The sequence below is a fragment of the Lygodium microphyllum genome, chromosome 1 (assembly GCF_053477565.2).
Source record: "Lygodium microphyllum isolate KBCC chromosome 1, Lygodium_microphyllum_v1.1.10, whole genome shotgun sequence".
NCBI lineage: Eukaryota > Viridiplantae > Streptophyta > Polypodiopsida > Schizaeales > Lygodiaceae > Lygodium > Lygodium microphyllum.
In genome coordinates this window covers 58,718,860-58,736,644 of record NC_141135.1, presented here as the reverse complement: position 1 = coordinate 58,736,644, position 17,785 = coordinate 58,718,860, and the positions used below count along the sequence as shown (strand labels likewise).

The 17,785-nt window shown below is 46.8% G+C and overlaps 1 protein-coding gene across 10 annotated transcripts in view; it reads left to right on the top strand.

The window, feature by feature from the left end:
* Positions 1-17,785, top strand: part of LOC148041156 (uncharacterized) — a 109,103-nt gene that overhangs the window by 67,581 nt on the left and 23,737 nt on the right. For all 10 annotated transcript variants that reach the window (XR_015690745.1, XR_015690743.1, XM_087677118.1 and 7 more), the window contains one exon: positions 13,416-13,525. Coding sequence is in view for 8 of the 10 variants with exons in the window: in XM_087677118.1 (XP_087533244.1) it covers positions 13,416-13,525 (110 nt within the window). In the remaining 2 variants the exon portion in view is untranslated. The remainder of the gene's footprint in view (positions 1-13,415; positions 13,526-17,785) is intronic.

Sequence of the window (17,785 nt, the reverse complement as noted above, 5' to 3'; positions counted from 1 at the left end):
CCGTCACACGTGGGTCGTGCGGTGGTCGCGGCTCCGTCTCGCCTGTCACGCCTCGACTCCTTGCAGATGTCACTTGCCGCTGGTCGTTGCTGGTGCTGCCCGACTGTTGCTGTGATCCACGGTGGACCTGCTGTGGTCCACGTTGGACTTGTCGTGATCCTGCCTTCCGCTTGTGGGTTGTTGCCTGTCACCTAGAAGTCTTGTCGATTGCCTGTGTCAGCCTGTCGCCCGACGGCTACACACTCAACAGCCAGCTTGAGAGAGAGAGAGAGAGAGCGAGCGAGAAGATAGCACTATGGCTGGCCTGGATATGGATTTTGTCGACCGGACGGTGGCAGCCCTTGGCCCTGATTCCGATGCAGAGGAGCCAGAGGATATGGTGCCATGCACGGAGGAGCTGCCTCCAGGTTCTGAACTGCCGGGTGCTGAACTGCCGCCTGCTGGCAAACGCTCCAAGCATACTTCTGATGAGCCAATGGGTCCTCAGGAACGTTCCTATGCGCAAGTGGCCTCTGATCCTGTGGATTCGCAGGAAATTGACTGGGAGCATTTGCTAGACTTTGCCAATACTCTGCTTGGCGATTATGTCCAGCATAATAATGAATCTTTTTCTGAAGCGGGAACGGATGATGTGCTGGAAGCCACGGTGGACCCCAAATCAGTCTTGCGATCCTTCTCGCTATTTTATGATCGTGCAGTTATACTTTTCTTCACTAGCAGGATCCCAGTGCTGTCGCATATTCGCCAGTGGATGCACCATTTATTGCAAGGGGAGTGTGTTGAGGAGATCTTCCTTGGACGTCGCGGCTTTTATGAGGTGCTGTTGAAATCGGAAACGCATCGAGCTGAGCTCCTGTCCAAGTTGCCACTATTCTTTGATCGCCGCTTGGTCCATGTGGTACCATGGCACCCCATGGCCGACTTCCAGCGTCTGCTTCAACGAGAATGCCCGGTGTGGGTGGAAGTGGAAAATTGTCCGGCGGTCTATTGGCCAATGTTGAAGGATGCGATGGCGGTTGTGGGAACAGTGCTGGTTCCCCCAAGCCTCAGGGCAATGAACCGCAACCGTTTATGCATGTTATGGGACACGGCCAGGAAAAGGCCCGCGTGGCTTCGCCTCAATTGTTCAGGCATACATCCGTTGCATTTTCGCTTGAAATGGGGCAACTTTGCGGGACACTGCTTTTCATGTGGTAAATTGGGGCATTTCATGGCTGAATGCCCTGAAAGGCAACCGTCTTCGGAGGATGCGCAGGTGGTGCTGCCCAAGGATGACATGGTGCTTGATGCCCCGCCCCAGGAAGCCCTTCAGTCACCTCATGTCATGGATAAAGGCAAACAACAGGTCCTGGGTTTGGATTCCCGTCGCACTGACTGGATTGAGGCACGTCCAAAAAAAGGTAAAAAGTTGGATGCAGGCCTGGCGGATCCTGGGCCTACTGCTGCCCAGGATTCCGTGCGCACGTATACGCGCAGAAAAGAAATGGTCACTTCACAGCAGGCTGCGCGTACTACGGCCCCGTCTGCCCCCCGTAATCAGTCGCCAAGGAAAGTCTATACCGACGGCCCCAAAGGCCCTCCTGCTAAGCTGGCGTTTGATACCAAAGGTAATAGGATTACGCCCTGGGATCGGCGTTATCCCCGCCCCACTCCCAAGGCAGTGGATTTCCCTTCTACCTCTAAAGCAGGTCGCCAGAATTCGTTTGCAGTACTGGCTGATTTTCTAGATGAGGGCGTCCTGGATGCTCTCGCGGAAAAGGTGAAATCGAGGCAACAGGCGCCTCGTTCTTGACTTCCTTTTTTGAAGATATATGAAGATAGCCACGTGGAATGTGCGAGGCATTTGCTCTCGCCATAAGCAACATGCCATGTGGACCGTCTTGCGTGAGAACCAGTGGGATGTATTGTGTGCAGTTGAGCACAAAAGTCACGGTGAAGTAGGAAAAGTTGTGGATTGTCATGGATTCCGTCTGTTTTATGCAGGCACCCATGCTACGCACTATTCAGGCGTGCTGATGATTGTCCATGAGAAATATCAGCCTGTCCTTATTAAAAATGATGTGCAGGGCCGCTTTCTGGTTATCGAAGTCTTATTTGAAGGAGAGATTTTATGGTTATTGGGCCTCTATGCTCCGAATGATCCCGCATCCCGACGGGATCTTTGGTCCACTTTGCAGGCCTCCATGTCCCTTGGCCGAAGGGGGTTTTTGATGGGAGATTTCAATATGTGTGTTCACTCTTCTCAGTCCACTTCAGGGCATTCGGTCATGGATGCGCCGGAAAGCCGGGTGTGGAATTCCTTTGCTTTGCACGTACTTAAGCAGGATCTTTGGTTGTGGCTTCACCCTTCTTTTTCAGGGTTTACTTTTCATTCCGCACAATATGCAACTACTTGGTCGCGGCTGGACAGAATGTATATCATGCAGGGGGACGATTTTCTTCCCGAGATGCTGGAAATGAAGGTCTTGCAGCAGTATGCGTTGTCGGATCATTTCCCCCTCCAGCTGGAGATGCGGGCACAATCTATTGCACCTTTTATGCAGTTGCTGGACAGGCTCCCTTTACGTTTCAACTCCTCTTATTTGAAGCATTCAATTTTTCAGGGCTATATGCAGCAATTGATTGAGAGGTTCTTATTGGACTTCGCCTCTGAGGGCTTGCCTTCATTTGCACGCTTGCTCTCTAATGTACAGCGGGTTGCTCGGCAGTATGGGATCCATCATGCCTCGCTTTGTCGCCGTCGTCGATCTGCAGCAGAGGAGTTACTGGCTTTGGTCCGTTCCTTGCTCCTGGATTCCCCGGATGATGATTTTCTGCTGTCATTGGAGAGGCGTTTGGCCCATCTTCTTCAAGTATTTCAGTTGAAATCTTATCAGCAGGCCAAGCTGCATAACTTGACTGACACATTGCAAGATAGTGCCTGCCAGTCTCATAAGTTCTTTCGTGCCTTGCATGCGTCTCCGGCTCGCGACAATATGACCAGACTCCAGGATTCGGAGGGTCGCATGGTCACTGATCCGCAGACCATTGTCAATATGTGCAGAAATTATTTTATGGAACTTCTTGGTTCTTCTCCCTTGCCTTCTAGCCAGGTTACACATGCCCGCTCGGTCTTCTATCATCTGGTCCGCCAGCAGGTTCCATTGGATATGCAAGCCACTTTGGAGGCGGATATTTGCGAGGAGGAGGTTATGGATGTTTTGTTGCACCTGCCGACGGATAAAAGTCCTGGCTGGGATGGTTTCACTAATGAATTCTTTCAGAGCTCGGCCACGCAGTTGGTGAAGCCATTGGTGGTCATGTTTCAGCAGGTTTGGGAAACAGGGGTGATGCCCTCCTCATGGAAAGAAGGCCTTATCAAACTGATTCCAAAGGTCCCTTCGCCGTTAAAGCTGCAACACTGGAGACCAATCTCTTTGATGGGCTCCATGTATAAAATCTACTCCAAAGTGCTGGCGAATCGGCTTCACAAGCACCTTCCCACTATTGTGCATCCTCTCCAATATGGTTTCATTAAGGGCTGCAACATTCTGCATAATATCTTAAATGTGCAAATGGCTATTGACTATGCGCGACACTCCAGTCAGGAAGTGGTATTGATTCAATTGGACTTGGAAAAGGCGTTTGATTATGTGGACTGGTCTTTCATTGCAGATCTCATGTCTGCTATGGGCTTTGGTACCCGGATGTCCCGATTGATCTACACCATTAGTGCTGCGGCTTCATCCAGAGTTATGCTCAATGGTGGGGTTACAGAGCCCTTTGTCCTTGCACGCTCAGTCAGACAGGGTTGTCCTTTGAGTCCTCTTTTCTTTGCCCTGGCGACTCACCCGGTCCTTTCAATGTTATCCTCCATGGCAGATTCTGCTCAGCTGGGAGGGTTGTCTCTTCCTTTGGGCCAGCACTTCATTAGCCAATCTTTGGCTGATGACACCTTTATGATTTTGCAGGCGGACAGGGACAACATTCGCAAGGCATTAGATGTTTGGACGCTTTTTGGTCAGGGCTCTGGGCTTTGCATCAATGCCTTTAAGTCAGCCATTCTCAGTTGCACGGAGCCCGATTTACAGTCATTAGGCTGGCAAGGCCAGGTGGTTTCCCGTGGCTCTATTGTCAGGCATCTTGGATACCCATTGGGGGTGGATGTACGGCCAAAAGACCTGCTGGAGTGGATTTCACAAAAACTGGCGGCGAAGTTTATGTATTGGAAGTCGCAAGCGTGGCCCTTCCATGTCCGCCTCAAAGTGGCTCAGTCAATTATGCTCCCAATGCTAACGTATTTCCTGCCATTGTTGCCATGGACGCCTACTACTTTGAAGGCTCTCACTCATCCCATCCGTTTCATGCTATGGAAGAAGGATTCACTGAAGGCAGGCATTTCATGGATTTCCTGGTCACATACATGTACCCCTAAGCGCATGGGTGGTGGAGCTCTTTTGGATGCAGAAAATCATATGCTAGCTCTCGGTTGGTCCCTTTTTCGTGCCCTGTGTGTGGATCATCACCCGTGGACCATCATAGCCCGTTATTTTCTTGAGGACAGCGGGCTCCGCCATGGTAACACCCGGCTTCGGGCCTCCTGGTGGCATGTCCTTAATGCAGACTCCCGTTTTTCCAGCCCCTCTTCCGCTTTGTTACTGCACTTGGTCGGCTCTTGGAAAGTGGTGCTCCAAAAGGCCCGTTGGCACCCGGTAGGGGACCGCTTGCAGACTAACTTCTTTCAGCTGGAATTGTTGGCAGTATCGCGACTACTTTCATGGGAAGATAAACATCAGCTCAGACTGAGATTTAACCGCATGGCCCGTTTAGGTGTGACGTCGGTTGCGGATGCTACCCTTGCCACTCGCAATGTCCTTGTATTGTTTCGGACTGCTAGACGACTTTTCAAGATCCCGCGCGGATACCGTGATTTATGGGGAAAGCTTTCGTCGGAACTTCAGGGTAGGCAACCTTTTCCTGCCCTGGCTGTGGATTGCCCTTGGCAGGACTGGGACCTTGCAGGCCGGTTGAGTCTGGAAAAGGCCTCTACTAATCAGGTGTATCATCTTCTCATTCAGGATCACCAATGGCTGGGTGACAAAGCTAATACTGTTTGGGGACTACGGAAATCGCTGACATGGTGGCAGACAACGCTGATGGAGGGCTGGCTAAATAATGCACCTTTCAAATGCAAGGTCTTTCTTTGGCGGGTAATGATTGGTGGTCTTCCTCTTGCCTCGGCCCTTGCCAAGCGTCGCATCTCGAATGGCACTTGTTTCTTCTGTACCACAACGGCGGAATCGGCCCGACATCGTTTTCTTTCTTGCCCGCTTGCCAAGAATATCTGGTCACTCTTGTCGCACATTTGGCGCACTGTGGTGGGGTCCTCACTAACTCCTTTCGACTGGGTTTTCGTGCGCCCGAAGTATCCCACACCGCCACAGTTGCATATGAAGATCTTATTTCACTTTTTCAGATTCTGGGGATGCTGGCACATTTGGACCACGCGCAATGCTTTTCTCTTTGATTCGGCCTCTAATGTACCGCGTCATATTGCCAGGCTTAAAGGCCTCTTGCATTGGCAGCTAGATCTCATCCGACACTCAGACTTGCTCCCTCGGGAGGATTTGCTTCCTTGGCATATGGCAATTGCCTCTGGGTCGTTGCCATGATTGGTGTAACTTTTTAGTGCATTACTACGGGGATTTCCCACACGTTGGGCTAGGGCCCTTGTGCCTCTTGTAATCAGAAAGAGAGAGAGAGAGAGCGAGAGAACTTCTTCACCTGATGGCTTAGTGTCATCAACTATCTTGTAATCAAGTAATCTTGTATTTTTTTCGTAATTAATACAATTACCTTTTACGAAAAAAAAAAGAGAGAGAAGAAAGAAAGTTATATTAACGTCTACAACAGGCCAAGTTGTTCATCCCACAATGGCGGAAACATATCACCATCATGATGCATGCTCTATGTGGTGGACTGTTTTCTCTTCCTGTTGAAGCAGTAGAAAATTGCATCTTGGTGGAAAACTGTTTGGGAACAAACTGAAGAGCAGAAAAAGAGAGAATGACCATCCATGGAAGATTTGGCATTCATTGAGAAGTTTCTAGACATCATCAAGTGGGAGATTGTGAAGAAGCTTTAGGAGTCTTGGTCTGTAGAAGTTCACAAAGACAAGAAGGAAAAGAGTTGGAATTTGTTCATGGATGCTCAACAGCAAGATACATGGGATGCTTGGTGCATTATTATAATGACGCAACAAGGACCCTAAGAAGAATGAGTTTTGATACTTTCAGAACGGAATATCTTCCCCTCTGTAGTGGTTTGAAAGCTGAATTTAGAGATGTTGAAAGTTCGTAGGAGGTGGTCTCTGTGGCGTTGTATTTCGAGTAGAAAGAGCCCCAGGCATCTCTGCTCTTTGAATTCCATCACCTTGGAGAGAGGTCCGAATCCTTCGCTGAATAGGCAGTGGGAGCGTCCCCGGATTTCGTAGTACCCTGGGCATCTACAGATATAGTGTTCCTCTGTCTCTGGCTCGGGATGGCAGAGCTGACAGATTCGGTCTTCTGGGGGGAGGGGGTTGGCCCCATATCTGCCCGTTTCGACCCGTAGTTGGTGTGAGGACGTGCGGATTTGTATGATGGCACTTCTGACCCCATGAGACAGGTGTGTGTCCATGTAGCTTGGGCGGATGATGAAGCCATCCGGAGAGATGTGCAAGAAGTGCTCCTCCGGTGCGATCTCTTTGTACATGTGGTCTTCACTCTCGAAGAAGGGGGTCTGGCTCTATGCTGTGTGTGCGTTGAAGTCTCCGACCAACATGACATCCCCCACGCTGGAGTAGTGCATGATATCTTCATACAGTGGTAGGTATGGTGACTCGCCCTTTGGTGGTGCGTATGGGGAGTGTGCTGGTGGGAAATAGCACACCGCCATGTATATGTCTCGGGGGCGATCTGTGTGTATCCGGATCCACATGAACTGGGCTTCCTCATCTTTCCGCATGACTTGCACCATGGGCTGTAACTCCTCCCTGTACAACACAGCCACCCCTCCGGACCCTCGGGTCCCTCCTTTTGTTCGGGCTCTAGGGCGGCATGCCGTCTCCCATCTATATCCCCTCACTTCTGGTAAGTAGGTGCCTGGGCTTTGGTGGGTTTCTGTGTAGAGGACGATGTCCTTGCCGCTGAAGGTCTCCTGGAATAATCCTGCATCTGTTTTCATAGCTCCGTTGCAGTTCCACACTGCAAACCTCAGGTGGGTCTCATAGCCTGCGCCCCGTCATTGGCGTTTATCTGTGATGATGACATGACCATCTCTGTATACTGCCCATTTTCCCGCTTTGCGAGCCTCCAGGATCTGTGGCATGCATTCTTTACGGTGTGCCACCTATGCGGGTGTGAGATCATCCTCCAGGTAGACTTTTTCCCCTTTTAGAGCTGTCCTTTTAGAGAGGAAGGCTCGTCTGGATTCTAAGTTGGCAAATTTGAGGATAAGAGGCCTTCCCTTGGTGAGGTCTTTCCCTATGCGCCATGCATTCTCCACTATTTGAGGGTCCTCTACTCCCAGCTTTTCACATATCTGCTTGGCGTCTGCCAGGGGGCTATCCCCTCCCTTCCATCTGACCACCCGGATGTGGAGCGCTCTAAGCTTTCTCCTTTTCTCCTCCTCCAGTGCTGCATTCACAAACTCCTCCTTCTTTGTTGGTGACTTCTTGGCTACCTCAATCCATTTGGAGTTCTTGGCCACTACGGCTTGTGCTTGTTTCACTATATTCGCCCATGTGTTGAGCTCCTTTGTTACTTGTGTCTTCAGCTCATTGATCTCGGTTTGCACCTTGGTGGGCGTTGTTTCGGTGATTTCTCCTTCCTCCTTCTTGAGTAGGTCCAGCTGGTTTCTATATTCATCGAGCTCGTGCCTCAGTTCTTCGATCACCCTGTTTCTCTCCTAGAGGGACGTTTCAATGTCCACCTTCCAGGAGGTGAAGTGTGATGTGATCTCGGCATAGATTTCGTTCTTCCATTCTTGTACTTTCGTGCTTATTTCCTCCTTGATTTGGTGTGCCGTTTCCGCGCACATTGCTGCCATGATTTCCTTGATGTTGCTGATGTCTTGGTCATGCGCCTTGCATACATCTCGGAGGGCCTCCATGCCTTTCCTTGTGTGGTAGTCTGTCACCTTGTCAATGCTGCTCCAATTGCTGAGTATTTCTCATTTTTTTCCCTCTTGTGCGGTTGCCTGGTGACGGGGATGTCTTGTTCGATCCCATCCCTTCCTCAGGGGATGTGTGCATCTGGCCTCATTGTGGTGGCGGATGCGTGATGGGCGGTGGTGGGAGGTGGCAGAAAAGTCAGGTATTGACGTGCTGAGTCCGGGGCGTGAGGGAGGCCTATAGCAGGGTGGGGGAGAGGGGGGGCAGCTGCTACGAAGAGAGGAGGGATGGCGATTGCTCGGACGAGGAGCGTGGACACGTGGAGAGGGGGCGTCCGATTGTGCGGGGACTCGGACGAGGGGCGTTCAGGGCAGTGTTCGAGTTGGATGAGGGCGGGGACTCGGACGAGGGACGTTCGGTTGTGGGGACTCGGACAAGGGGTTTAGTCCACGTGGCAGAGTCGGACGAGAGGGCATCCGATTGTGAGTGGACTTGGACGAGGAGTGTCGGGGATTCGGACGAGAGGTTTGGGGGCTCGGACGAGCGGTTGGTCCAAGTGGGCGTCGATGGCGTGATGGCGGAAGCAGGTGAGTAGGGCGATGGCGGGAGTGAGATGAGCCGTGGTGGGAGCAAGTCGCCACTATTATCCACAGACGGGGCAAGTGACGAGCAGGTCGAGCATTGACGGACGGGGCAAGTGACGGATGGACGGGGCAGTGACGAGAGAGAGAGGGGGATGACGGGCGATGGTGACGGGCCAGTGACGGGCGACGATGACGGGTCAGTGACGAGAGAGAGTGTGTGTGTGTGTGTGACGGGCGACGGTGATGGGCCAGTGACGGGCGACGATGACGGGTCAATGACGGGCCAGTGACGAGAGAGAGAGAGAGAGAGAGAGAGAGAGAGAGAGAACTCTTGCAAGTACACAACAAGCTAAATAGATTGATGTGACAATTGTTGATTGAAGTACAGCGGTTAGGACCTCATTATATAGGACTAGGGTTTCCCCCAAACCTTGACTTTTATTAAATGCTAGGAGGTGTAAAAGGCGTTCGCACCTTTGACACATACACTTACATACTTAAGGTGTGTTCACACTCCTAATAGAATCATGAAAGGAAAGTACAAATCTTTTTGGATAAAAATCTGGGCAAAGTACCCCACACAATAAATGGATGTGTTTGGAAAGGTCTAAATACATGCATTGGCATGGTCAATGTCTAATTCCAAGATACATTATTTATTTATGATCTAATTCAAAATGTATATTGATAGGGTTCATCATTGGCAAGAGAGAATGATTAAATAGATACATTAAGGGCCTTGTCAGAAGTAGTAGGTGGCTCGTCAGGGTCATTATCTAATAGGGTATTGGCAACAACATAGTTTTTTCATACATGAATCGAATGTCAAACGGAAACGCTCATGAAAGTATGACTCAAACCTTGGACCCGAATCATGCATGACCCTAATTTTATTAACATATTTTAATATCATTAGTATTAGATGAAGACATTGGGCTATAAAAGCTTGCTACTTTTTTATTACAACAAAGCCCCAATTTCCAAATTCATAATTTTAGCCTTCAAGCTTTAGCTTTTATATATGTATACACACACACACACACACACACACACGCACACATACATACATACATACATACATACATACATACATACATACATATATATATATATATATATATATATATATATATATATATATATATATATATATATTATATGTATGTATATACATATATATATACATATATACATATATATACATATGTATATATGTATATATGTATATATATATGTATATATATATATATAGAGAGAGAGAGAGAGAGAGAGAGAGAGTGTGTGTGTTTTGGTTTGAGCTCATGTTTGCCACGTTTGGGCTTGACTTCAGTTGCAGATGCCACCCTTGCCAGTCGGAACGTCTTCATATCCTTTCGAACAGCTAGGAGGCTTTTCAGAATCCCTCGTGGATACCGTGATTTATGGGAACAGCTTTTGTCAGTGCTCCAGAGTAGGCAATCCTTTCCTGCCGTTGCTTTGGATTGTCCTTGGCAGGACTGGGACCTTGCAGGTCGGTTGAATTTGGGAAAGGCCTCAGCTATCCAGGTGTACCATCTTCTGATTAAAGATCATCAATGGCTGGTTACTAAAGCTAATACTGTATGGGGATTGCGGAAATCTCAGTCATGGTGGAAGACAATTGTGATGGAGGGCTGGTTGAACAAGACACCTTTCAAATGCAAGGTCTTTCTTTGGAGGGTGATGATTGGTGGTCTTCTGCTTGCTTCAGCCCTTTCCAAGCGTCGAATCTCTAACGGCCATTGTTTCTTTTGCACCACTACTGTGGAATCGGCCCATCATCGATTTATTTCGCGCCCTCTCGCTCAGAATATTTGGTCGCTCTTGTCCGCGGTTTGGCGCACAGTGGTTGGCTTCTCGCTACGCCCTTTGGATTGGGTTTTTGTACGACCAAAATACCCCACACCGGCACAGCCGCATATGAAGATCTTGTTTCACTTTCTTAGATACTGGGGATGCTGGCACAATTGGACCACTCGGAATGCCTTTCTTTTTGATTCGGCCTCTAATGTCCGGGCACATATTGTGAGGCTTAAAGGTCTCTTGCATTGGCAGATAGATCTCATTCAGCACTCAGGCTTACTCCCTCGGGAGGACTTACTTCCTTGGCATAGGGCAATTTCCGCTGCACCTTTGCCCTGACTTTTGTAACACTTTTGTAGTTTAGTACTGGAGCCTTTACACATGATGGCTTAGTGTCATCGTGTATCTTGTAATCAAGTAAACTTGTACCTTTTTTCGTAATTAATACAATTACCTTTTACGAAAAAAAGAGAGAGAGAGGGTGTTCTCTTCAATTTTAGAGTTCAGATTTCAGCTTTCAGCCTTTAGGCTGTGAACAGTGACAGTGCAGGCTGAATACACTGCACTGCTCAAAGGCTGAGAGAGAGATCTTCCCCAGTGGTCAAAAAGTTTGGGGCAGCAATGTTTCCAAGTAGGGAGCTGTGTTGCCCACAGTTTGTAGACTTAGCGAGGGATTTTGAGTTGTTTTCAGTCACAGAAGGCAATTTCCAAGCTATGTGCACTCAGGATCAATAAATAGGCAAAAGCAACCTGAAATCAGTGCTTTTATTTTAAAAATCCAATTTTTTTATTTTAAAAAAAAACGTCTACAAACGTCTTAAGTGTGTTTTTCAGACGTCTACAAACGTCTGAAATTTTTTTCAGGCACGTTTGAAAACAACTCTTGAGCAACAGTATATTGGGTGTGTTGCTTGTCTTTCTTCTTCTAGCATTGGTCAAAAGTGTGGTCAATATGCTTGCAATATCAACACTTGGGTGGTTGTTCCTTGGCGTAGAAGGGTGCTGATGCTATGTTAGCATCTTTGCAACACCTTTCATCATCCAACAGAATGGTAACTGTGTCCTTGTATTTCATTTCACAAAACACCTTGAGAGCAGTCACAGTTTCATGGAATTGTGCTTCTTTCATCAAGCTATTAAGAAGTACGGTCATTTTATCATCGTCATCCAGAGGACAATCAAGAGTGGTCAATTGTTGGTAAAGGAGACTTAAATGATCGAGATGGTGCTTAAGAGTCTTTGAGGAATTGTAGGATATACTAAACAATTGCATCTTTAAAGTTCATATGGCCTAATCTCTTATGACATAACTCCAAGTGGCTGCAAATTCCAGCAACTGCAAGAAACTTGCGATTCAAGGCTTTACAATGCAAACAATACAAAGTGCCCTTCTTGGCTCCTTTTGCAATCAGCATAGAATCCTTTTTTACTTTCCACAAACCACCACCAAACAGTGTGGTGTAGCCATGCAAGTCAAGTTGACCAACAGATAGTAAACTCTTTTTAATGCTTGGCACATATCTTACATCTTTCAACACAAGCTCTTGCCCATTGTCTAAAGACAAGTGTACAATGCCAATCCCATCAATGCTGCAAGCATGGTTGTTTCCAAGATACATCTTTCCATAACTGCCTGCATTGAACATAGCAAAACACTCCAAGCAAGGAGTTACATGAAAAGAGTCACCAGAGTCTACAATCCAAGTCTGAGTGACACCATCATCAACTGGCAAAAGTGCATCAATCACATCAACCTTGGTAATCTGCATATCTTGCATGTGACATACAAGGGCATCATAATCAATTGCACATAATGTATCAGCCTCTGTATCTAAAAGCTCCTCTATGACCACACTAGAGGCCACATTGGCCTTTTCTTTGCCTTTGGTTGCCTTAGATGCATCTATCTTATCTTTCTTCTTCTTTTTGTCTCTTGCATTCTTCTTTCTCTCTTGTTTCTTCTTGTAATACTTGCAATCAGGTTTCTTGTGGCCCTTCCGATCACAGTGATAGCAAGTAATGTCACTCTTTTCCTTTCCTTTGCTCTAACTCCTGTTTCTCTGTCCTGTATTTGCATTTTTCTTTTCAGCCTTGCCTCTTACATTATAAGCTGAGTTGTTGTCTTCTCCACTAGACAGGGTGGGGCATTGAGTATATCTAATATGGGGAAGGCTTGGGGTATAATCAAGAGGCAGGGGAATGAAGCAACCATGGAAGGCAAGAAGAAAGAAACAAAATTTGAAATGTCTAAGAAGGCATTTCGTTGTCTTTTCATATACTCCCAATCTTGATGAAATCTCTCCATTTGTCTTCATGAGAGTGTATCCCCACTGTGAGTTGAGGTCGAAATGTGCTGCTGATATATATAGCCACTGGATCTTTCTGTCTAGATGTACCATAACAAGATGGGTAACCCTGATCCCAGTAGTATGTGTGTGTCTGTTGGTTAAGGAGGAGCTCATGGCATCTGCCATGAATTTAAGAAATGAAGGGGCTGATTGGCACCCTTGTGTGATCGATATGTACATACTAAACCACAGTCCCCTGGCATTAGTGACAAGCATGCTGAAGGATAAAAATTTGTGACACGACCCAGTGCTTTGGGAATTCGATGCTGGACATAGTGCTCTGCAGAAACATCTAGTGAAATTTGTCCACTTTACTGTGTTCATGAACCAAATTGGTCTGACTTGGATGGATAATGTTTTGCATCACTGGAGTGAGTTTTCTCTGTTTGACTAGGTCCATAGAACCATATATGTATCGGTATGATTGCTCAAGGCTTTTGAATTTTGGAAGGCAAACAAAGTTAATATTTTTTAATAGAACTGGTGTATTCAAGGTTTAGAAGTCTCTAGTAATTGGGCATTTTTCTGCAGATCTGTTAAAGATGGAACTAGGTGCTTTGGTTAATATATGCCAAAAAATACGCATTGTTCTGGATAAAGCCCGAGATAGCTCACTACTCAAGGCTGTTTCAGTAAATCATGTGAGTGTTTGTTGTGAAATCTGAAAGTACCTTCTGCATAGAGTAGATAAGAGGAAATGTGTTGTGATGTGATAGACTTAATATTTTGGATGCACACAGGTTTGTCCTTAGTATGAACAGGTGAACATTATTACCAATAACTTGCCTCTGAAGTGTTAGAAGGGGAAAAAGAAGTGCCCCTTGCATTATTTTTCAAAATAAAGTGTTCAGAGTCATTTCTTGTCATATGTAGCTACAAGATGCAAGACTCCACATCGAACATTAGATTCATTTCTAGTCAAGCAGTAAGTATTTATGCAAGGGGATGCCAACAGTGAATCAATGCTGCATTTGTCAAGATAATTAGATGGTGTGTTGGAGTACTTAACATTGCTAGAGCATGCTATCACCTATATTTCTACCAAGTAGATGCCATTTGAAATTGTTTACGGATGTCAAATCATTAACACCTTCAAGAAAGCATTGGAGACTCCTACACAAAAGAATGTGGTAGATCAGCCATGCATAAGTTGCTTGAACCAACTTGAAGGAATATTTCTAAAGCACAATGGCAACAAAAGCAGCATCAGCATGAGTTTGTCTACAAGAAGATCAACAGTGCTCAAACAAGGTACACAAGCAGCATTTGAAGCAATTGGGGAATTCGCACTCAAGTCAACTCCACAAAAGAAGGCTTTCTACATCATCAAGAAGCCAAGTGATGTGAAGTATTGGTTGGAGTTGCCCTCTAAATGGAACGTGAATCCAGTATCATGGATCTATTCCTACTACTACCCTCAAGGGGAGCTAGAGTTAAAAGATACTAATTGGCTTCAAGATATGGTGGCACTGGACTAGGTATTACTTCAAGGCTATAGGAAGGGCTACATGCTACAAGGAACTCCATTTTTTACTCAAGTATCCAATGCATGAGCACTGTGGTTGGACGAGTCTCCAAGCCTATAGGAAGGGTTAAATGCTTGAAGGAACTTCAATTTTTGTTCAAGTATTCCATGCATGAGGCAATGTGGTTGGACAAGTCTCAAATTAGTGATGACTCTTTACATTTACATTCTCCCTACTAGTATACTACTAGTACTAGTGGGGGTGAATGTAAATGCGGCAAGCGAATGTAACAAAGCAGGTAATGGACTTCACGACCACCTATGCCAAGCTGGTCATTTGTCCAAACCAAGACCAAGGATGCATGATAAGATCCCTCCTTGACAAGCTGCCATTTCTGCCTCATCCCCCTTCCCCCGCCCCATTCAACAACACACACACACCCCGTGCAACAGACGATGATGGCTTTACTAGAGTGTAGTGTCAATGTGGTAGAGGGGGCTTTCTTCTTTATCACCCAACCAACATTTGCAGCCTTCTCAACAACCCCAATCAGCACCCCCTTCTCACCCACTAGATTCTCTTTTCCTCCTCCCCCTAGCATCCCCTTCTTACCCCCCCTCCGAAGCCCCCTTCATCCATGCTCCCCCTGTTATTCCCACTCCAATCCATTGTCCCCCACAAACAAAAAGAGGTGCCAAAGTTCCACACCCTTGTGACTTCCCCTCAACAATAGCATAGTGGCCCTTCCCGTCCAATAGGTCATTCCATGTCATCCTTGGCAACCTAAGACCTTCTCACTATGCTTAAGTCACATGAGTTTGACATTGTTTGGCCATGGTAATGAAAGTTGTGGCTCATGAGTTGTTCTCGCTTCCTTTGGAGGTGGGAATTTTATACAATTTGCAAATCTGCAAACATCAAGGCTTCACATGTTGGCTCCTCCCAAGTGCAAAACTACTACTTTCAATTGCACCTATTGGTGAGTGGTCTTAGGAGAAGGTAGTGGAGGTCATCTACAGCCAAGTGATAGAGGACATATCTCAGTGGTTGGGAGTTGGGGGTGCAAGTGCTACTGAAGAATTGGCCCAAATGCATGATGCATGTTTACTGGAAAGTTTTCCTATCTCAGCAATTTTCTCTACATCACATAGCAAGGCACCTCTACCTTGGGACATGATTGAATGGCTACTCACTCAGCTTGCACGAAAACTATTTGATGATGGAGGCACAACCAACAACTTGGCGAATGGAGGCACACTGCATGATTCGAGGGGGTGAATATTATAGCCATACTATGTCCATGGACTGGTATGGGGGCTGGAGTTTACCTTCTAAACCAACACCTAAACATTGTTGCATGGCATCCAATTCCTCCACATCCATGTCTTCATTTATGCCTAATGGGGAGATACTAGAGTTTTCCCATGAGCATACACCTTGCATTTTGGAATGTCGATAGTCTCTACTTCAATGGAGCAAGGGGTCCTAGGATGCATCGACATTAAGTTACTATAGGACCATAAGCTCTCCTCTCAAACTAGCAGAGTTGTAAAGGTACTCCTAAAAGGATCTTCCACCTACTAGGAGTGTTCAATCAACGCTCATGGGAGAAGCAAAGGAATGTGTACTTGCATTGGTTTGAGTATTCTATCATGTGTGTGAGAGATGACAGGACCATCATCAAAGGGCAAGCCTTGTGGTTGAAGCTAGATTGGCATCCGGTTCATGTATTGGTTGGCAACCTCAACATCTATGCACTACTAAGGTTCGCGGTCAAGCTGTTTTTTGGTTTGAGGTGGTGGCCAGCTTGCCAAAGGTGGACTCATGGATTCTTGGAGGAAACTTCAATCTAAAGACACCATAGAATCGGCAATGCAAAGATAGAGATCTAGGGCATTGTAAATGGAGAGAAAAGGCTTGGGAGACCTTTTTCGTCATTATGGGTGCCAAAGAGGTTTGGAGTGACTCGGCCTTTCATAGGTGGAATGGATCACTTGGCTTCTCTAGAGCTACAAGCGATTGGGAGGCACCCTCTTGGAGCATCTGAACAAGTTTTATTCAGTTGACCAAGGTAGCTCTCAAGGATGTCATATTGGGCAGCTAGCAAGGATCACTCTATTGGATTACACCCCCCTATTCTTTAACATAGATGCACCTGCCCCAGCTCTAGACCAATAGTCATGAGATTTATGTCTAATCCTAGATTTGACATAGGCAGGAGGAGGTGCACAAATATCAAGAAACTTTGGGTCAAAGACTGTGAGCAAGAGAGATGGATTATAGAGCTGGTGGCATGGGCCTTGGGAGAGCTCTCGAAGAAAGGCAACAATACTAGGGGGAGGAGAGGACACTATGCAGTGACTTGGAAGTCATCCAAAGGTTGCTACACAACAACCCATGAGACCATGCCTTTCAGGTGTAGGAGATGCAAGTATAAGCTGCCTTAGCAAACATAGGGGGTAGAAGAACAGAGTTCTTTTCCTGCACCTTTCCTGCTTTTTGGGCACAGAAAGGAGACACATGTAGAGAGTTCTTCCAAGTGTATTGGCCCAGCGCAATTCAGGACCAAATTCGCAGCCTTTTAGACTTGTATGGGAGAATGGGTGCTGCCATCCAAAGGAGGTGATGGGTTTGGCATGTCGAGCTAAAAATGCTCTTTAATACAGCCCCAAAACATGATTATTACCAAACTTTCCTAGAGAGTGTTTGTGTCCCATAAGCCAAATCCTAATTTGGGAGGATCCACATCTATAAAGAGGATGCTGCCCTTCCACTTAGTTTATTTTGGTCGTTCATTGCAAGTTCTCCAGCTGGTGCCTACTTCTCCGTTGCTATCTACATGCATCCATGACGGATACCTTGATTCATGGTGGTGACCAGCCTTGCATCAGCTCTTGGCAACCAGCCTTCAGCCTACACACATTGCATTTGCTGCTGGTGGCAGTTTCCAGCCTGCACACACTTGTTTCCAACCATCACGATTCGCCTACAATTTGAGACCCTCTTGCTGCTTGTGTTTGCTGCTGCCAGCCCCTGAACAGTCTGCATTTGCAACATCCAGCAGTTGCCAGCCTTCCAGGAGCAGTTTCAGAGCTGCATTTGCTGTCTACAGCAGTCCCCTTCATCCACCTGGTCTTCCTTAGCCGGCTGCCATTGCCATTTTCAGCCTAATCCAAACACCCAAATCTGTGTTTGCAGCTGCTGATCGCATCCAGAGGCTGCCTGCTGTGTTTCGGGATCCATATAGAATACAACACGCTCTCCAGCTTATCTCTTTGCTCGGTCCTTTAGAGACTTGAGAATTCAAGGTTGTTTACTGCATTGAGCATTGTCTCTATTCATTATTCATTCTTCTATTGTGTCCATTATCCTTAAGTTACTTTTCACCTTTGAATTATGTTATCACTTTGTGCTTTGTTGTACATTTGTGTTTAT